The sequence below is a fragment of the Chiloscyllium punctatum genome, chromosome 40, assembly GCF_047496795.1.
Source record: "Chiloscyllium punctatum isolate Juve2018m chromosome 40, sChiPun1.3, whole genome shotgun sequence".
NCBI lineage: Eukaryota > Metazoa > Chordata > Chondrichthyes > Orectolobiformes > Hemiscylliidae > Chiloscyllium > Chiloscyllium punctatum.
The window spans coordinates 2,500,377-2,523,104 of NC_092778.1; the positions used below are offsets into that span (position 1 = coordinate 2,500,377).

The window sequence follows — 22,728 nt, forward strand, 5'->3', positions numbered from 1 at the left end:
GAAGTTAAAAAAGCAAAATAGGGAGTTATTCAACCATAACTTTTCATCAGACTGCTCTGTTAATATAAATCTTTAAAATGAAGGAATACAGCCTCTCTAGTCCTTCCTATAAGCAGTGTCTAATATAATCTTTAAGCATTTTTAAAATCTATTTTTACTGCACAAGAGACATTAAAATTAATTAAAATTAATCTATGCTTCATTATCATTTTTGACAATCTATTTCTACATCCATCCATATTTTAAAGGAGAACCCAGCTGAGGCTCTAATACTATAAGAACTTAAGATTCATACCGAAAGTGCCGTGACAAATTTCTGTCTTTCCCCATTTCTCAAAAGTCTTCAGTATGCAGCACACACCTTGCACAGCAGTCGGGCAAACATTGCATCCCAATAAGTGCACCACACGGCCAGAGGGGAGGAAGCTTCAAATTACAGGTCAGTTGCGTCTCACCGGTCTGCTGGATAGAGTGCCCAGTTCCCTCTCACTGAGCATCAGGACACAAACTAGCTCTGCTGCCACACTTGGTGATTTTCTATCTCTCTCTCGCAGACCCAGTTTTCACAGGAACAGTAAGTAGCACGTTGGCTCAGAGTGCTGGTTAGAGAACGAGCTGTGTTGGAATGTGTCTAGCAGTTGAATTAGCTCGATCTTATAAGTACAGGCAGTATATCTGAGAGATCAAACTGAGAAAGCAGAAGGTCCCCGCTGAATATCATATTCCTCTATCAATTTGTCTGGCAAAGTGTACAGCTTTTGATAATTAGTTCAACTGAGAGATCGCTCAGATTAAATGGAATGGTTCAAGGGTTTCCTGTATTGAGGGAGAAAACTCCCAGGTGCATCCACCTCCAAGGTAGATAGCAATACCAGTGTACTAATCAAACTCATTCTCTAAAAGGGTACTCCTTAACTGATTAGCTTTTCCTTCCTTTCCAACCCAAGCAGACCTCTCTCAAGGAAACCATTGTGGAACTAATATCAACTGGACATTTGCTGAAGATGGTGGCTCTGCTCTCAGGATTAGGGCTGTATTAGTTACAGTACAGGACTGGCCAGTAATGGCAGTGGAGTGATCAATTAACAGCCATTGGAAACTTGACCAAACGCCAGAGCAAGTGTTTAATCAACTAATAGTGAATAGTCTGTGGGGCAGTATAAGAGTATTACAGAGGATGTATTAAGCTCAACTGTTTTAAACATCAAGCTTCACTAAGAAGTATTGAATCAGTTGCAGCCTTGAGCTCACCAGAATGGAAATCAGCTGAGCAAAGCATTAACTTCAGTTGGTAGGGGACCGCAGATTGGCAACAAAAGCTAAAGGTTGCATATCGGCATCTGACGTGGGGAGAAGGAGGAAGGTTAGAACTCAATAATTTCACTTACCTGAGGAAGCACATCACACAAGATAACAGTGTTTCTTGCTCTGCACACATCTGCAACCATTAGTAATATTCTAAATATGTAAGAAGCTCACTCTGTTCAGTATGAACAGAGTGACTAACACCCTTCTCTTCCTAATCTTCCAATGACCTATTTCTGTGTAAATTAGGTAAGGAAATGTTAGGAAATCCAAAAGAAATTAAATAAGATTCATAAAATAGAGAGATGAAGAAAGCTGAATATTGGCCAAGCAAGTGGGAGGAGCGGACACTGATCCACAGTATGAGCCTGAGGATTTTTTCCAAAGATAGCACAATGAAAAATAGAAAAGAAAATCTAGTTCACAAGTTGGATATAAATCTGCAGTGTCCCAGAAAATGAAGTTGGACAGTGTGGAGAAAGACAAACAGCCTGAGATCCAATGAGGTCAGAACTAAGATTTGTTTTTTGTCACTTACTGTAGAATAGAGAGAGAGAGAGAGAGAGAAACAAAGATAGACAGAAGGCAAGAAAAAAGAAATGAAGACAGACAAATTGACAACTGAGAACTAAAATAATCAGAGGAAAGAGAGACAGCAGAAGCAATGTAAAGAGACAGAACAATCAGAAACAGTCTGAAAGAATACAGATGAATAAACATAATAAAAATATTGAGCTTCAGAAAAACAAACCAGACATACACAGATAGGAGAACAAAGAATGAAAAAAAAGAGGAATAAAAAGGTAGAGGAAAGTGAAAGAAATGGAGGAGTACATTAATTCCAGAGGGCAATTGTGTTGCATTGATTGGAGTACAGGGGATGACAAAGTAATTATAAAGTGTGAGGGTTCACATGTTAATTTCAGTTTGAGGACGGTGGGTTAATTTCAGGTGGTGAAGTGGGAGTTCAATGAGTGCTGCACCAACCTAAGAAGTGACCAGCCTCCAATGGTTCTTAGATACTTGTGCCTTTTTAAAATTCTTTGCAATTTTCTCCCCCTTTTCACTGATCTTTATTCTTCGCTCTGCTTGTCAGCCAGTGGGTTGATATGTGACAAGTGGGCCTGGTGGGGCAAGTTTAGTCCAGCGCAGAAGTATAGTGTAACCTTGGCTATGGGAATTGATCAATTTGGCTTTCCATCTCTCATTGTGAGATTCAGTGGAAACACCAATGGATGGACAGGGCACAGAAGATGCTTTTGTTTTGAGGTCTGAGTTAACTTTGAGTTTTGTGTACCTATGTTGCAGTATAATAATGTTGTAAGAAACTAGTTTGATTTGAGTAGACTCCTGTTCTGTTATGTTCCCTCTGTAGGTCCTACCTGATGTCATCAATGAGCTGCTGCTGCTCTTCGCTACACAATATCATAGGGAGTGCATAGGCCAAGTAATCAACCTTGCGTTCAGCTGCATACTGCTTTAGGAGGGTGTATAGCTTCTCTTTCACTTCAGGCTGCTCCCCAAGCATAGCTTCAATCTGCATTCAAAACAGAAATTTTGGTTAGCAAGCTGGCAGAGCTAAGAGCAACATAGGAGCAGTGAGAAACATCTAGATGCAAGGAAGTGGCTTCAAAGATATCAGATTCTATCTTATTTCACATTCATCCTGTCACCAAACTGGCACTCTCCTTCTTTGCCAGAGGTGAAAAAGAAAGAGAAGTGTACCTTTTCCGAGCACTCCTAGGGCAAGTTGTGACAATAAGTGGGCAGGAAGACCCACTTCTGATTTTCAATTGCAACAAAGGAGTTTTTCTATGCCTACTTGAAAGGGAAGCTATTTGCTGTGGGTTTGATCTCAGGACCGTGATTTAAAACCTGGCACTGCCCAGTTAAGTGCCTGATTGTTTCTTCAGCGGGTCTTCATGAAAGAAAGTAGGATTCTAGCTGACCTTCAGCAGTGGGCAAGACCCGCACTATCTCCATTAAAAAACCACCCAAAACCATGCCTAACCAATCTTGTTTTTAAAATTGATTAAGTACTTTGGAATATCTGGTCAGCATGGGCGAGTTGGACCGAAGGGTGTGTTTCCGTGCTGTACATCTCTGACTCTAATGCAAAAATAAGTTATAAAAAGTAAAGGATATTAGAGTCTGAAGCAATTTGTTGGTGTGAGATACATCATTGTGTTGCAATATGGAATGGATCACAGAGCATTACAGTGGGGTTTATTATGGAATGTTCCAGTTAGACATAGAACATAGAACATTACAGCGCAGTACAGGCCCTTCGGCCCTCAATGTTGCATCGATCTGTGGAACCAATCTGAAGCCAATCTATCCTACACTATTCCGTTTTTATCCATATGTTTATCCAAAGACCACTTAAATACCCTTAAATTTGGCAAGTCTACTATTGTTGCAAGCAGGGCGTTCCATGCCCCTATTACTACTCAGTAATTACCTCTGACATCTGTCTTAGATCTATCACTCCTCAATTTAAAGCTATGTCCCCTCGTGCTAGCAATCACCAGAGGAAAAAGGGTCTCACTGTCCACCCTATGTAACCCTCTGATTATCTATGACACATTAGTTTGTTACAATGAAGAGTATGGGTCAGCAGTTTCCAATACATGGGTTACAATTCTACAGCGAGTGCTGATTTGATCAGGGTATCCATTAGCATGTGTGATGGGGTATATAAAACCTATCCCCCCCATCAAGCTTACATAGAAAATAGGTGGCTAGAATCCTATTCATTAGCTTTCAAATAAGATTGATCTTGTCCACGTGAGACTGTAGTAAGTATATTGACATGTAAACTGCCGAGTGATGTGTTTTACTGATATGACACATCCATATTGCCCAGTTAACAGAGCCTTTCAATAGATAGTAGTTAAGAACCAATTGTTGGACTTATCAACTAATTCATCAAAGAAAGGGAGCTGGGAAGATTGCTTCATTTCAATGGTAAATTTTAGCATAAGATGGAGCAAGAAATGCACTGATGTGGCTCTTGATTCAAATATCACAAACATATCATCTATATATAAGAAATGTGCAAAGAGTTGGAGGTTAGTGGTCATCCAATTGAACATGTGCACCTCATGGAAACCAAGATAGATGTTAGCCACGGCTGGGCATTGAGGGGATCTCATGACAACCACCATCTATTTGGATATATCGTCATCACTGAAACTGAATTCAACTGCACAAGTTGTTAAGTTCAGAGTTGGATGAAAACAGATGTAGACACAAATGGCACATTTAGATTCCTATGATATATTAACATAAGGCAGATATCAAGGGCTTCTTTGAGTGTATGCTGATTAATCTTCAAAATAAAATAATCAATTGCAAGGCAAAGTGCAAAACAGGATGACATTTTGCATTTAAAGTTGAAATCAAGCTCCAATCAGACTTCCATTTGATGTCTTTTACTGATATGACATACCCATCTGGTCAATTTACGATTTCTAGAGAATGCAGATTTTTCCTGATTATGTCTGCAGTCACATGAATGCCTTTCAAAAGCTACAGCAACATAACTGGTGTAAAAAAGACTTGCAGGTTGTGATTGTGTCTCATTAGGCCTGGTGAGTACAATAGTTATTACAGAACACTTCAAATACACAGATTTGTGTATGTATATGATACATTATATATTCAAACTTTATATACAGAATGTTACTGTGATTTGTTGCTGTTTCTGAAGAATCATAGAGTCTCTACAGTGTGGAAACAGGACTTTCGGCCCAACAAGTCCATACTGTCCCTCCAAAGAGTAACCCACCCCAGACCCATTCCCCTACCCTATTATCCTCTATATTTATGCCTAACTAATGCACCTAATCTACACATCCCTGAGCAATTTGGCATGGCCAGCTCACCTAACCTGTACAGCTTTGGACTCTAGGAGGAAACTGAAGCACCCGGAGGAAACCCACGCAGTCAAGGGGAGAATATGCAAACTCCACACAGACAGTCGCCCAAAGGCTGGAATCGAACCTAGGTCCCTGGCACTATGAGGCAGCAGTGCGAACCAATGAGCCACATTTTTGTTTCTTTAAGTCTGGGTGGAATTAATTTTCAAGTGTTAAAATGGGATTGAATTTGAAAATAGTTTGGGAGGTGATGGTACAGGGTACATCAGAGTTTGAAAGTGAGAGGTGTAGCAATATCAGAGAGTGAGATATAGAGTATACTGAATCATATCAGAACTGACCCCAGGCCCCAGCAAACTTTAGTCAGTTCCAAATATCTGACCTAGCATACAGAGGAAGTGGTCATTTCTCCAGTCCTGGTTAATGTCTGGTTATCATTTCTGACAAGTCATGTTGGCCAACAAACAAATGAGAGATTGCAGGGGATGCAGGAGTACAAATAAAAGTGGGAACAAAATACTGTTGGGAGCATATATTGTCAGGTTTGTGTGAACTGGTCTCTGGCGCTGTGAACAAACAAATCTGCAACAAGTGATGCTCAATCCCCACAAATTCGACACAATAGCAACTCTGCTGCAGTTGAAATGCCCAGAGTAATGAAACAAGTGTCTCCAGTGCTCAAACATCTCCAAATTTATCAGTCAAAGGGTTTCAATTTCAGTTTCCACTTTTGTTTTCAATCACCCAGGTGATTTGACCACATTGGAGCTGTGAGGAAGTGATTATCCTTGAATTTAACTTGTTCTATTGAGCGAGGAGCAATGTACTCATACAAAACCTACAAAAACCACCTTTATATGCTGTCATTGGGATTCAACAGAAATGGGTCATTGTGTGGGAAGACATTCAGGAAGAGGAACCAGTGTTGGAAAAAGTTCTTGTGGAGACAGGAGAAGCGAAAAGGGTCTGGGGACCAAATCTGTCACCTATCAGATTCAGCTTTTAGCCTCTGGAACGCGCAAGTTTTTGACCCAAAGTTGTACTTGGAATAACATAGAGGATGTCAGATAAGCTCAGTAAGTCTGGCAGCATCAGTGGAGTGGGAAACAAAGTTAATGTTTTGAGGCTGGTATGACAGTTGGCAAGTCTCCATTTCACCTTTCTACCCACCCGCCCAGCTTTAAAATCCAGTTTATTTCTGAATCTAACGGTATTGTTTTGTTTGAGTTTATGTCCCTCAAGAGTAAGTATCAGTCGAATAAAGTTAAGAAATTTGGTATTTATACAGTTAAAAATCACACAGCACCAGGTTATAGTCCAACAGGTTTAATTGGAAGCAATGGCTTTCGGAGCGCTGTTTCTTCGCCAACCACCTGATGAAGGAGCAGTGTTTCGAAAGCTAGTGCTTCCAATTAAACCTGTTGGACTACAACCTGGTGTTGTGTGATTTTTAACTTTGTGCACCCCAGTCCAACACCGGCATCTCCAAATCATGGTATTTATATAGGTGACTTCAAGAATTTCAATAACATCACTTGCTGAAACTTTTTCTCACATTTTACCTTGTCAACGATATTTGAAAGGACTGTTTGAGGAAAAGTATTTATTTTAATTGGCCAATGAGACAGTAATAATGAGCCTGACAAGTTATTTCTTGGGAGGATGAACAACTCCAAATCCCATTAAACGTGTGGAGCTAGTTTCTGTTTTAAGGGCCAGACACAAAATCAATAAACCTCAATGACTCAAACTGACTTCAGATGACTCAAAGGTTGTTGATTCATTACAGTGCTGTCAATGAAAGGAACTCTTTTCTGTTAAATATCTTATTGTAAATACCACACATTTAAGAGCCTACTCTCATGAGCAGCTTTTGTACCCTTCCCCAGTGCTATTTTACACGCATGGAAAACAGAACTCAGGGAAATATGTTTGTTTCAAAGTTTGTAATTGCAGCAAAAAGCTTAAATGTAAGTCTACATAAGGTGTTTACAAGTTAAACATGGACCAGCAGTAAAGGAAAGCCTCTTTGATGTTGTCCAGACTGAACTAAAGCATTTTATTTCACTGGGTAGGTGAGTCCTATTTAGCCACAGATCCCAAAGCTCCAGAAACTTTGCAATCACCTGTTCCCACAAACATGTCCTTTCTGTTTGGCTGGTAGTCTCCTACCTTTTTATTAAATTCCAAAGCTTGAGACTTCCTCTCCTGATGTATCGCATCAGCATTTTGAACATATTCGCGGATACTGCTGCTGATCCGTTTTTGTCTCTTCCCCGAGCATAGGACTCCCAGTTTCAATGGTTTCCCATGATTGGCCTTTATCATTGCAGCTGCAACTTCATAGTTTTTTACTGGGATCCCGTTAACCTCCATAATATAATCACCACTCTTGAGTCCAAGTTCGGCTGCAGGCGAATCTGGGAGACAATCCTCAATCTGCAAAGGACTGTCACCACTCAGGTTAAAACCAAATCTTCCATCTGCTGCAGGCAGGAGGTCTATCTGCTCAATACGAGACACCACACCAATACTAGGAGGAACAGTTTTACAATGTCTGGCTAAATTGATTATAGTGTCACTGCTCAGGGATGACACATCCTGTCCCTCAATTTCCAGAATCTGATCTCCTGGCTGCAGACCTGCAACATGGGCACTACTGCCCTCTTGCACAGAAAGGATGTAGCATGGACCATTTCCACTGAGATGAAATCCAAACTCTTCTGGCCATCCTTGATTGTTGCTTGCCATCATAGGAACTAGAGTGAAACAAAAGGGGGCATTTTAGATTCCAAAAGAATTAAGCCTATTGCAAAAATTCTGGAATCCAGAATATAGAAAGCAATGTTATGAAAAACTGTTTAAGAAACAGGAAATAGAAAATGTCGTGAGAGGTATAATATCAAACTAGGAAGGTGTTTTTGGAACTCAAAGGTTACTGCTCAGATGCTAAGGCAATAAATACTTTCTTAGCCAACAACAGCCACATCTCATGAATAGGAATAGTTTTTTTTAAAAAGAGGCACTTTTTTTCAAGGGGTGAGGTATCAGTAATTAGAAGACAAAGGTTTAAGGTGATTGGCAGAAGAACCAGAGGCAACATGTGGTGAGTTACAATAATCATAATTGCAATGTTTGAGAGGATAGTTGAAGCAAAGACAATAATAACTTTCAAAAAGGAACTGGAAAATACATTGCTGAATTAAAGAGAAAGAACAGGGGAAAGAATAATTGGTTAGCTCTTTCAAAGACCTAACACAGATGCAATAAGCCAAATGGCTTCCATCTCTGCTGTATCGATCTACTGTTCCATAAATAATTGGATTTCAATGATAAAATATTCAATCCCACTTCAGATTAGTTTGTAGTCTAACAGCTTAATTCTAATCCAATATTAGGTGAACAATTCCATTTCAGGTTATCTGCAGGTTTAATTCAACAATCCCATTACAAACAATCCAATCACACATTTCCTTATGCAACCTAAAACCTAACAACTCCACTTTAAACTTTTTTTACACTTCATTTCCAATTGGTTTATAATCAAATAACTATATTTCATTGAATTTATAGCTCAAGAGTCCTATTTTTGATTTGCATATCGCACAAACAAGACCACAGCCCAACAACTTGGCATCTATGGACACAGAGTGGTTAAAGGAGATAGCATGACCACATGTAAAAGAAACCTTGATGCACATATGAGGTGGAAGAGAATAGTGGGATCAGTCATGCTGGGAAGAGGTAATAACTTCTGCTGATAAATGCAAAATGCATGTTCACTTAATCAAGTTAATCAAGAAAGGGACTATTTTCCTCCTTCATCTTGAAAAGTAAAGGTAAATTTCATGGCACCTTTGGAACTTTGTTTTCAGGAGTAAAGGTTGCAAGATTGAGCCCTTGACTTCCTACACCAATTTTGCAGGATCAACAAAGTCAGGATAAGAAGAAATGAAAGAGGATGGTTTACAGACCATGAATGGTGTCTGACCACAGAAATGCTGTTATGCAAATCAGAAGCCATTATCCAGGAAGCTGCCATGATAAATTAATTGCATCGTAATCCATGGTGTCCAATTTACATAAGGAGAATAAACAAGACCAGAGCTATATTTTGTATCCACCACCATTGACTCTATCGAATAGTAAAAGGACACCTTGTTTGGCTACATCAGCAGTCAATCATGTGGTCCATCACTTTCTTTAACCTTCAACAAAAAAGATGTAATGCAACTTGGGTACAATGCAAGGGACTGTTCAAAAAGATGATGATTGTTCACAATACTGTACTTGAAATAGGCATTCTCAGTTGGAATCAATCTCCCCAAAGATGTCTTTCCATTCTTCATGAGTCTTACAGGAATATGAGCACAAGGCTGCAGATGGTTACATGCAGTTCCTTATTGTGGTACTTTTTAAAAACTTGTTTGTAACTAGGTACTAGGGAATTGGGCAACGTCATTGATTTTCTCTACATGCAAGTAGACACTTGTACTTTTACCTGTACTTTTAGCTTCATGTAGTGCCATTCTCCTGTGTGGCACCTCCAATGACTACAACTAATATTTACATAGGAACATGTGCACAGTAAAACATCCCAATCATGTGAAGGGCCTTTATTATCAAGCAAAACCTGACACCATGTCTCATTAGGGGAGATAAAACAGATGATCAAAAGTTTGATCAATGACATAGGCTTTAACGGAGAAGGACAGATAAAGTCTCAAAGAAGGGTAGAGCTGGAGAGGTTTTCAGAGGAGCAAATTGCTGAAGACATGGTTGCCAGTGGAACAATGGGATGAGTATTAAAGGAACCAATATTGGAGGAATGTAGCCTATGTGTATTTTAGGGGATTATGGAGTTGGAGAAGGTTACAGAAATAGGGCAGACCAAGGTCATCAAAGGATTTGAAAACAAGGATGAAAAGTTTAAAACTAATCCCATTTTAAGTAACACCTCAGGGTAGGCGAGTCAACTAAGTGGTGATAAGTGAAAGGGATTTGCTGTGAGTTTGGAAACATACAGGATTCTGGATGAGTTTAACTTTATGGCAGATGAAAGATGATGTGTACGGTGTCTACTTTTATTTGGTATGCTGTGTGGACAATTAGATATCCTTCAGTCCAATACATTTTAATAGCAAGCAAAGGTCCTTTGAGAGCTTAATTCTCACTGGACTTTCTGGTGTTTAGTAATATATGCTACAGTAGAACCTTTCCAGTGACCTGTGGCTGTAGCTTATTCAAAATAATGGGTGAGTCTTATTTTGCAAAAATTCAATTTGGACCCTTCCTGATAAATATTGGGTCAGGTCCATTCATGGTAAAGGCACACACTCAGTATCTGGGTTAATATATATAACATCTAGAATTTTAAGATGGTATAATGCTTCGCATTTTTATCCTTTGTGCTTTAACTACCAAAAAAGGAAAGCCAAATATATCAAGAGCAAGAAGAATCCTCCCAGAGGTTTATTTGACAGTATTTTGATTAATGTGCCTTTCCTTTTTGTACCCGAAATTTCACTCTTGCATGTTACATAATCTGGGTGCAAGCCATTTAATAAGAAATCATTGTATGAAATTCTGGGGCTCCAGTTCTGGCAGATAAGATAACCTAAAGACAATATAAGCACAGTTAAACGGACAGGACCTAAGAAACATTTAAAGTCATTGAATGGTACAAAAAGAGAAAAACTGGACCAAAACCATCTTCAGAATGATACTACATGCTCAGAATTTATTTTGTATCATAATTTTACACAATATTTATGAAAGCAAATAAAATAAGCTGACTACACTTACTCATTTGGATTCAAAATGTGACCTATTTTCATGTGTCATTCTCTTAAAGATAGATGTGAACTGGAATCCATCTTACACTTGCTCATAATTCTTATTCTCATCTTCCACCAATGTGAAAAGCCCCATGGATAATTTAAAATGTTGTTGCTTAAAACCCACATGTTTTCAATAAAAGGCATTTAAATTCATTTCCAAACATGGCAGTAAACTTAAAATAAAAGACAGAAATGTTGTAACTTGAAGTCATGTTTAGTCTCTGAATAAACCTATGCAGTACTGTTTCAACTTAATAAACTGCCTTGGAATGTTCATTACAAAAGATAGGTGGCAAGCAGTGTAATAGCTAAACAAGTCTGAGCTTTAATATCTAACAGTTGGTGGGCAGGTTTCCTTGACAACACCGAACACTTTTCATCATACTAAACAAAGTTTCAGATTTAACATTAGTTTATCACTATCTGTGATCCACATCCTGCAAAGGTGACCCACTGGCAAATGTTCTTAATAGCCTGGAAGAGATGAAGAACTCTAATCTAGCAAGTCACAGACCCAAATCCTATCCCCTGAAGCCTAACACACTGGAGAATTTCCTCTACTTTTAAAATTTAAGTCTGCTGCTCGTATTTGTTGTAGATTACATATTACGTCCTAGCTTCATAACCCACAAAACACACCTCCCCCAAATCCTTAATCAGCTGATTCTTCACATTACTTGTCGAAACCACAAGGTTTGCACCACAGAAGGATTCACTGTCATTAGGCATGGTTGCTATGGAGATGTAAATCAACAGATTAAAAGCCATTTGTGAAAGAGCTCACAGCAGCGAGACACTTACAGAAATCTTTGGGCGAAGAAGGTAAGTCACCTGGGCCCTGACTCAAGCCATGTCTGGACTTTCGGCTTCTCAGCAACCTCTTCATTCGGCTCACAATACTTTCTCGTTTAGCCATAGTTGTAGATTTATAACTACGGCTGTACTGGACATAGAATAAAACAGAAGTCCTGGATTCAACTTCTCCTTAAGTGCTTTTAAAACAAAAACTTTACACCATCATTTTTCAAAGCAGAGAATCCTGTCGGCCATGACTTACTGTCACCACTGTCCTTCCCGTACAGTCGACTCCTATGCACCAGATGCATACGTTGTCTTTTACAGTATCTCTGATATACAAGAGGAAGTCCTGCCTCTTGCAGAATGAGAACACGTTTCCCTTTGAATTCATCCCAACAGCAGCTGATGCAGGAGGAGCTGCACAGTGTCCAGAAAACAGACACACACGTGAAGTGCAGGATCACCAATCATTCTGCTCTTAATTGCTGCTTTAAAAGGAGCAGCTGGGGATATTCAGCTGTAAATGGAATTAGAGTCAGGAGACTTCTAACATGGATTATATAGGAAAAGAACATTATGGACTCAGAAAAATTAGGGAAGTGGATCATCACAATGTGACTGACATGAAAATAATGTTGACATCTTCTGTACATTGATCTAACTCAAGAATAGGCTGTCAATACTCCCCAAATCCTAAGTAAGCTTTGCAAACATGTCATTATCCAACATTTCCTAACAAAACCTTCAATTTTTTTGATTCAACTGAGGGGACCTCCTTGATTTTTCTCTCAGATATTAAAGTGCAAATATCAAATATATAAAACCCTTGAGTTGATAAAATGATGTGAAAGTGTGTTACAACCATAGTGCAGAGGTTGAGGGAAGGCTATCAACCAATGGTCAAATTTACTAAACAGTGAACTAGTAAATAAATACTACTCCGTACAAAACTGCAGATTTACATATGTTATGTCATTAAACTGTCAACATTACAATCGTTCACAAACATCATTATTCTCAAATGGTCTAAATATCAAAGAGAATTTTACTCCATTAACTCTTATAAACGTGATGCTTGAAATCTGTAATTTATCTCACAAGAATAGTCGGCTGAGCTGAGTGGCTGGGGTAAATCTCTGTCTCAGATATACCATTTAAACCTTTTTAGTTGAAGATGTACTGAAATAAAACACATTCAAATTGCTTTTCTCACTACTACATTAAGTCAGCAGCCATTCAAAACTTATATAAGAATGTCTGCACATCTTTTCCAAGATATATCTTAGTCTAATAAGAGGTTCTATTAATTTCGAGTCATAGAGATGTACAGCACAGAGACAGACACTTCAGTCCAACCCGTCCATGCCAATCAGATATCCTAAATAAATATCGTCCCATTTTCCAGCTTTTGGTCCATATCCCTCTAAACCCTTCCTATTTATATACCCATCTGGATGCCTTTTGAATGCTGTAATTGTACCAGCCTCCACCACTTCCTCTGCCAGCTCATTCTATACATGCACCACCCTCTGTGTGAAAAAGTTGCCCCTTAAGGTCTCTTTTATATCTTCCCCCCTCACCCTAAACCTATGCCCCCTAGTTCTGGTCTCCCCACCCAGGCAAAAGACCTTGTATATTTACCCTATCCATGCCCCTCATGATTTTATAAACTTTCATAAGGTCACCCCTCAGCCTCTGGTGCTCCAGGGAAAACAGCCCCAGTCTGTTCAGCCTCTCCCTCTAGCTCAAATCCTCCAACTCTGGCAATACCCTTGTAAATCTTTTCTGAACGCTTTCAAGTTTCACAACATCCTTTTGACCGGAAGGAGATCAGAATTGCACATAATATTCCAAGTGGCCTAACCAATGTCCTGTACAGTCACAACATGACCTTCCAATTCCTATACTCAATGCTCTGACCAATTAAGGAAAGCATACCAAACGCCTTCTTCACTATCCTATCTACCTGCGACTCTACTTTCAAGGAACTATGAACCTGCACTCCAAGGTCTCTTTCCGGGACATACATTTCAATGGCAAAACCAACATATATTTACAAGTCAGGATGCTGCATAACTTGAAGGGAAACATGTAACAGGTGGTGTTTCCATGCATCTTTGTTCTTCCAGGCAGGCACAGAACTTTGAGAGGTACTGTCAAAGAATCCTTGAGGAGGTGATGCAGTGCATCTTGTACAATCAGTACAGTCCATGAATGCCAGTGGTGGAGGCTATGAATGTGTAATGTGGTAGATGGATTGCCAATCCAGCAGATTGCTTCTTTTTTGTGGATGGAGTCAAGCTTTTTCTGAGTTGGAGCTGCAGTCTTCCAGGCAGCTGGGTGGTATTCCATGTCATTCTGGACTTATGTCTTATCAGTGATGGGATGTCATTGGAGAATTAGGAGATAAGTTACTTGTTGTAGAACACTCAGCCTCTAACCTCTTGTCTAACTTTTTGCATGTAGCTGGTCTAGTTAATTTTCTGGTCAATGGTCACATCTAGGAAACAGATAGTAGTAAATTCAGCAATTGTCATGTTGTTGAAACTCAAGCAGTGGTGATTAGACTCTCTCTTGGATGGAGATGGTCATGGCTTGGCGCTTGTCAGAGTAAGCATGATTGTTGTCCAGGTCTTGTTGCATGTACCTTCACGAACTTAAACATTTTATTTCAATCCAAACAAGTTAAATCAATGAACATCATTAATTCCAGCTTTATAATTGGATCGTTGAGGCAGCTAAAGTTGTTTGAGTCAAAGACACTGACCTGAAGAACTTCTGAAGTTGCATCCTGAAGCTGAGTTAATTGATGCCTGACTCAAGTCAAATGCTGTCTGATGTCAAAGGCAGTCACACTCACATTGCTCTGAAATTTACTTATTTTGTCTGTGTTTGGACGAAGAACATAATGAGGTCTAGAGCTGAATGATACTGACAGAACCCAGACTGTGTATTGGTGAGCAGGTTATTGTTCAGAAGGTGTCACTTGATAGAACTGTCAACAAGACTTCATCACTTTGATTGACAATAGATTGATGATCAACTGATTTGGAATTGTCCTGATGTTTGTAGCCAGGGTGTACCTGGGACATCCTCCATTTCTGATCAAAGAGTCAAATTCTCTAAAGTGAGCAGAACAATACTTAAGCAGAAAGGGTTCAGGAAATGCTTCTCAGGAACAATGCATACACTGAGATGCTTTTGAATATGATACAATAACTGAGATCTTCTCTTTCTTTAAATTAATGCTTTAGGAGATGGCAGGCCCTGTGAGGACCAGCACCACTTTGTATCACTGAACAGTGCTGAAGACCAGATGCAGCAGAAGGTAACTCACTTTGTGGGAGGAAAGTGCGCGGAGGGGTATTTAGATTTGAAGGTAAGGGCAGGGAATGGCATTCAGCAGCCATCCAATCCCCACCTCCCCGCCACCACAATCCACAGACTGAGGCAAATTAGGTTCTCCTCAACCCAGAAGACAGGCTACCCCATTGTAGCAGTTGAGAAGGTGGTTACTTTGTTTATCTATATGGACCACAGTTAATTGCACTAGTACAGAATGAAGCCCTTAACTGATTATTAACTGACCACTTAAGGATCTTAATTAGCTACAGGTCAGGAAGACTGACAAGGAGCCATCCCACCCAGAACTTAATCCTCCAGGTGGAGGGAAGGGAGCAACTCCTCTGATTATTTGACCTACCCGCCACTTTTCCTGCCATTTCCAAGTGGGTACCTCTCAAACAATGTATCTACCTGTATCCAAGAAATATGGGTATTTATAACACAAAAGGAGGACATCACATCCTTGTCAGAACTGAACTAGAGTGATCCAAAATAAATTCCATTGATGTATTCACTTCTCTACAGCACCGTCTCAGTCAATGGCTTCAGTTATTTATCCAATTTTATCCAATTATCCAGTAAAACACTGTTTACAGCAAAGCCATTCAATCTAATACTCTCTTCCTACAGACATTTTTCCCATTTGTAATGACAGTCCCTTTGTGACAATTTTAAAATGTATTCCTTATCAGCACTGCCTTCTCAGCCAGGAAAATAGATTGTCCTTTTCACCAAACCTCTCAGGTTATGAGATACCTTTGTTAAATTTCCTCTGTAATTTCTCTCCTGCAGCAGATTTCATTTCCTGAGAATACTGGAACAATTGTCACAGCTGTTTAGAAACCTAGAATATTATATGCCTTTTTCTTTACCAACTATATTCCCATATTTAACAATTTCTGTATTTGTTTTACTCTGCTGATTGGTGTATAATCCTTGCTGTTCATCCTTCCATGTCACATTATACTTATCCACATGAAACAAAACGGACAGAAATGCAGACAGAGAGAGGACAAGAAGACAAAAATATGAAGAAAGAGACAGAAAGAGATATGAGAATAGAACTGAAATGACATGCACACAGGAAAATTGAGAGTTACACTATGAGAGAAAGACATATGCAGAAAGAAATGTAAAGCAACACAGATACAGACTGTGAAAGATAGAGACGTAGAGCATAAAATTTACAGTGGGTGTTACAAGTTAATTATGATTGGGGAATCAAGATCCAGCAAAGCCCCACACTAGGACCTTACTATTAAGTGTATAAGGCCCCCTACTACTGCATCTGTTTGAGCAAGAATATTTGAACTATTTTTGTTAGTGGGCGGCACGGTGGCTCAGTGGTTAGCACTGCTGCCTCACAGCGCCAGAGACCCGGATTCATTTCCTGCCTCAGGCAACTGTCGATGTGGAGTGTGCACATTCTCCCCGTGTCTGCCAGGGTTTCCTCCCACTTACCAAAAATGTGCAGGTTAGGTGAATAGGCCAGGCTAAATTGCCCAAAGTGTTAGGTGAAGGGGTAAATGTAGGGGAATGGGTCTGGGTGGGTTGCTGTTCGGAGGGTCAGTGTGACTTGTTGGGCCGAAGGGCCTGTTTCCACACTGTAAGAAATCTAAAGAAATCCAGGGTTTTTGCTTTCACTGTTGTAACTGGGAGTCCATTGAATATTATACATTGTCATAGAGATGTAAGTATGGAAACAGACCCTTCGGTCTAACCTGTCCACGCTGACCAGATATCCCAAACAATCTAGTCTCACCTGCCAGCACCCGGCCCATATCCCTCCAAACCCTTCCTTTCATATACCCATCTAAATGTCTCTTAAATGTTGCAATTGTACCCAGCCTTCACCACATCCTCTGGCAGCTTATTCCATACACGTACCACCCTCTGCATGAAAAGGTTGCCCCTTAGGTCTCTTTTATATCGTTCCCCTCTCACCCTAAACCTATGCCCTCTAGTTCTGGACTCCCCGACCTCAGGGAAAAGACTATGTCTATTTATCCTATCCATGCCCCTCATAATTTTGTAAACCTCTATAAAGTCACCCCTCAGCCTCTGCTGCTCCAGGGAAAACAGTCCCAGCCTGTTCAGCCTCTCCCTGTAGCTCAAATCCTCCAACCCTGGCAACATCTTTGTAAATCTTTTCTGAACCCTTTCAAGTTTCACAACATCTTTCCGATTGGAAGGAGACCAGAATTTCATGCAATATTCCAACTGTGGCCTAACCAATGTCCTGTACAGCCGCAACATGACCTCCCAACTCCTGTACTCAACACTGACCAATAAAGGAAAGCATACCAAACGCCTTCTTCACTATCCTATCTACCTGCAACTCCACTTTCAAGGAGCTATTAACCTGCACTCCAAGTCTCTTTGTTCAGCAACACTCCCTAGGACCTTACCATTAAGTGTATAAGTCCTGCTAAGATTTGCTTTCCCAAAATGCAGCACCTCACATTTATCTGAATTAAACTCCATCTGCCACTTCTCAGCCCATTGGCCCATCTGTTCCAGATCCTGTTGTAATCTGAGGTAACCCTCTTCGCTTTCCACTACACCTCCAATTTTGGTGTCATCTGCAAACTCACTAACTGTACCTCTTATACTCACATCCAAATCATTTATGTAAATGACAAAAATAGAGGACCCAGCACCGATCCTTGTGGCACTCCACTGGTCATTGAAATATACATAATACTGAACACTCACTATGTGAAGCAGTATTTCCTGATATTAGCTCTAAATTTACCCTTTTTTAATTTGAATCCAAATCTCTGGAGGGAAATGCTAGTGCACTAACTGGTTTATTCTATCGACTTATAAGATCTTAGTGAGGCTAAACCCTGTACAGAAGTAACTGAGTGGAACCAATTTTTAATTACTGGACACAAGAAGCCATCATTATCTCCCAAATATAACAGGAAGATTGATCGTGTTAAAGTCCTGAGTGCAAACCAGCATTGATCTACATCACAAATGTACCAATCAACTAGATATCACCAAGAGGTTTTGGTGAAGAAGAGAACTAAATAGGTCCATTGGTGTCTGTTTGCAATGCAAGTGTGGTTAAGGGCTAATGTTGTCACACCAATGGATGAGGGTAAGCCAGTCACCACTTCAAGTCCACATCTTCCAAAGTATTATCGACATTATCCTAATTATTCCCTGATTTTCTGAGTGAAAGGGATAACCACAGACAGGAGCAAATGAAGAAAAGATTATCTCAATGGAGAAGGCATGCCAAAGTTTCGTTGACCAAAGGGTGTCCACTTAAATGAAAGAAATGTTTACAATATTGATTGTACCAATGGCTGCCTGATCAGCCTCCTATCTTCAATAAATTCTGAATTATCTGCCATTCATATTCAAGCTTATATTAAGCTTTGCTCACCCACTACCCCTATACCCTGGATTGGTCTAGGTACAGACATTTTATGAGGTAGAAAGGTGAGAGGTTAGTGGAGGGAATTATCTCCCCTGGGGCTTATCTCCCCAGGCTCTGGAAGGCCTAGTCTCCCAATGGTGGGGCAAAGGAAATTGAAGATGCACAGGTTGCAGACTTGCAGTAATACAGAGATCTTAAAGCAGACTATGGAAGAATTTGAAAACTAATTTCAGTAGATTTCTCAACCAGTGAATATGCTGTAACCATTTTCAGGGAAGAGGCAATTGGTGCATTTGCTGTGTTTGTGTCAAGTCAGTAGAAATACTGTGGAGCCAGTCTGCCCAGGCTACGATTAGTGCTGCATAGAGTTACTGCACTGTGATTAGAGGTTAGCCTTATAATGGGGCCAGCACCAAGTTGCTTTGACCTACTTTCAGCATTTGGTACAGCACAAGCTACTTAGCACCAGCTACAATATCCAGCAATAGTGCAGCAAAATACTATTTTAAAATCAGAAGGTTGAAGCTTATTATTTTTGGACTAAGTCTAAGTTGTATCAATCTTCTGGAGGGCTTTTTGTCATGAGGCCTAGCATTTTTCATGGGTGCTGTTATTTTGCTAAGTTCTTGCATTAATTACCTACCCCATCCTCATGGTGTCTCTCACATCTGATTTCCCACCCTATCTAACCATGTGCCTTTCCCACAACAACCCACCTCTCAACAGATACCTGCTGAAACGCTGGCACCCTGCACCAAATTTAAAAGACTGCTCTGTACCCAGCCAAGCAGAGGCATTCCGAAGCTGTCCTGTTTGTTGACTGACAGTGTCAGATCATGGCAAAGAAGAGAAAAATTCTCTGTACTTGTATGGGAGGCTGACCTAGACTTACAAAGTTGGGACCTCCTGACTGATGGCTACCAGCAAGAACTTCATTGACATTGACTTCAAGACATTGTTGTCTTCTTAACTTGCTTGCAGTGCATTTGATGTGTAAGCTACTGGCATGTGGAGCAGGTATGAGATTGATGTAGCACATTGCCTTATTGCAACATCCTCTAAACTGAGTTACTTACCAACAAGGCCTGATTTTGTGTCGGTGCTAACTGGCATGGCAAGGCAAGGTTGCTATGAACACACATTAAGGTTCTAAGTGAGTTAATGCTTTCAAACCAAGTGGGCAGACCTGAGAAGCACTGGTCCATGATGCGAGCTGTAGTGCCTGTGTACAAAAAGTCCCACTGAAGACTTTCAACACCAGTTGATGGTGTGCCCTGCAGTGGAAATCTGTGCTTCCAGAGCACAACGCCAGTGAACAGTAGAAGAGTCAGGATGGTCATGTTGGATTAGCAGATGCCAGATGTCAACATCCATGGACAAAAGGTGCATGTGGCAAGTGCCAATGGATTATGTCCTGAGATGTTGCTGCCCAGTTGAGAGTGTGGTGCCGGAAAAGCATAGCAGGTCAGGCAGCATTCATTCATATTCAAGCTTACATTAAGCTTTGCTCACTCACCACCATTGTATTCACTGACCTGGATTGGCCTAGGTACAGACATTTTATGAGGTAGAAAGGTGAGAGGTTAGTGGAGGGAATTCCAGAGCCTGGGGCTTATACAACTGAATGCCTAGTCTCCCAATGGTGGGGCAAAGGAGCAGGAGAATCGATATTTTGGGCAAGTGTCCAGTGCCCAGTGTCCAACCTGGCGGTGGTTCAGAGGTGCTCATTCTGGTTCCTTTGCCAATTTTTCCCAATGTCTGGCTTGTTTGGTAAGTTAGGATTCTGAATATTAATGTATGTTGTGGCATCAACAAGGTATTTAACCTGCATTATCCCTGCCAGTTGGCATTTCACTGTTACCTAGCGAGAATTTCACCCTGCCGCATATGAAAAGCATAAAAGATTAGATTACTTACAGTGTGGAAACAGGCCCTTCGGCCCAACAAGTCCACACCAACCCACCGAAGCGTAACCCACCCAGACCCATTCTCCTACATTTACCCCTTCACCTAACACTACGGGCAATTTAGCATGACCAATTCACCTAACCTGCACATTTTTGGACTGTGGGAGGAAACCGGAGCACCCGGAGGAAACCCACACAGACACAGGGAGAATGTGCAAACTCCACACAGAGAGTCGCCTGAGGCAGGAATTGAACCCAGGTGTCTGGTGCTGTGAGGCAGCCCACGGTGATACAGCAAGATGATCTCGTTGTTGAGTTGGGCCTCACTGTACTTGTCGCTTGATTTTACCATACAACTTGCTGTAGCCTACACTGCTCAGATTCCTATAAGATTCTGCCCAGAGTCTGTTAATAACAGCCTGTACCATGAAAACACTCAAACTTCACTTTGAATCTTTTTTTTGCATCTTTTAGAGTGGGCCTGAGGGAAAAAGATTGCAGACTGTTGGAGAGGTCACAGGAGACGAATATGGAATTAAAATGTGGCAGGAGCTAGGAAGTGGCAGACTTAGATGCAGCAAACAGAAGGGGTAGGGGCAAAGCAATTAGGAGAGAGAATGGCAGATGAGAGGTGATTTGTAGTAAAAAAAAGAGATTGAAAATACAACATAGATGTTTGAAATGGCAGGGATAAAAAGAAAATGAAGTACTATTAGAATTTGTGGGTCAGATTCAATTAACCCCTTCACAATCCTGTTTAAAATTGTTTGAAGTGACAACTGGATTGGTGGTTAGGTTTTATTCAGTATAAGTAAGACATGAATTACGCTAATAGCTGAGCAGCGGTATGAAAGCACTACAATAATACCATTATATTCTGCTTAGAAAGACCATTTCTTGGGATTACCCATCCTGCCTATGTTCTATGTATTCTTTTCAGTCAATACAATGTTTGTAGCCTCTTCTCAATCTCTTCTTGAGAAGTTTGTCCAAAGGATGGTTTCAAGCACCCAGTCAAATCCTTTTACACCTTAAGTGCTTGGTGTTATGTTTTACACTCTTTCCAGTCTTGTGATAGAGATTGTGTTTTAATCCAATCATTACTTTGCTATGATTTGAACTGTCCACATAACCATCTGCACAGGCAATGTCAGAGTCCCATGATCCCTGGTCTGAACATGTTTATCCACCTTCCAACTTCAACTCACTCATAAACATTCCAGAGCCAAAGCAAGGAAAATATGTTAGCCTGGTACCATGTTTGGGATTCCTCCACTATTATTTTCTCTGGAATCCTATTAAGGGGTCATCTTTTGGATCTCGTAAACACAGGCTGGCTACTTTCATACATGGCTAAAATTGCCACTAAAGCTCATTTAATATCTTGAAGCATTTGAAGTCAATGAAACATTTGGTTAATCAAGTCCCAGGTCTTAATTGACCATCATGTCACCTCTCAGCCATTTTAAACCAGAGCAAATGATAAAGCAAAATAAAAAAAGATTAAGTACACAATTCAATATGAACCTTACAATGCAACTGGTGAAGACTTCAATTTACAACGTTCTGAAAGCTATAAAAAGAAGTTTGCGAAGGCACATATAATGCAATTAAAGAATTGTACAGTTACTCATTGGTTTAAAGTAGCTTTTGTTAATTAGCAGGAAATCCAGAGTAGAGATTTCCCAGAATTCCCACACCACACCTTCCCAGATGTGCACCAGAAAATGTGGCTTGCAGTGCTCAGTTTTCTGTCTTGTGATACCACTCATTACCTCCTTTATACGCAAAGACTGTATGATGTTTTTAATGAGTTTTGAGAAGGTTTGTAGATCAGGTTGAGGTTTAGGTTTGCTCACTGAGCTGGAAGGTTTGTTTTCAGAGGTTTCGTCACCATACTAGGTAACATATTCAGTGAGCCTCCAAAAGAAGCACTGGTGGTATTGCCCACTTTCTATTTATATGTTTGAGATTCCTTGGATCGGCGATGTCATTTCCTGTGGTGACATAATTTCCTATGGTGATGTCATTTCCTGTTCTTCAAACTAACCCCAATAGGAGATGACATCACCATGGGAAATGATATCACCATAGGAAATGACATCACCAACCCAAGGAAACTCAAACATATAAATAGAAAGCAGGCTACACCACCACTGTTTCATTTGGAGGCTCACTGAAGATGGTACCTAGTATGGTGACGAAACGTATGAAAACAAATCTTCCAACTCAGTGAGCAAACCTACATCCAGATGTTTTTA

General features: G+C 40.3%; 1 protein-coding gene across 3 annotated transcripts in view; it reads right to left on the bottom strand.

Moving 5' to 3' along the window:
* The window catches only part of grid2ipb (glutamate receptor, ionotropic, delta 2 (Grid2) interacting protein, b), a 104,721-nt gene extending 92,605 nt beyond the window's left edge, over positions 1–12,116 (bottom strand). The window contains exons 1-3 of one of the 3 annotated variants that reach the window (XM_072559157.1): positions 11,828–12,116; positions 7,359–7,945; positions 2,688–2,842 (exon numbers count right to left, since the gene is read on the bottom strand). In XM_072559157.1, the coding sequence (XP_072415258.1) occupies positions 2,688–2,842; positions 7,359–7,945; positions 11,828–11,942 (857 nt within the window). In that variant the 5' untranslated portion in view covers positions 11,943–12,116. Of the gene's footprint in view, positions 1–295; positions 715–1,388; positions 1,490–2,687; positions 2,843–7,358; positions 7,946–11,827 lie in introns of those variants that run through there. The other 2 variants (XM_072559158.1, XM_072559159.1) reach the window with 2 other exon arrangements.
* Between the last annotated feature and the right edge of the window lie 10,612 nt (positions 12,117–22,728).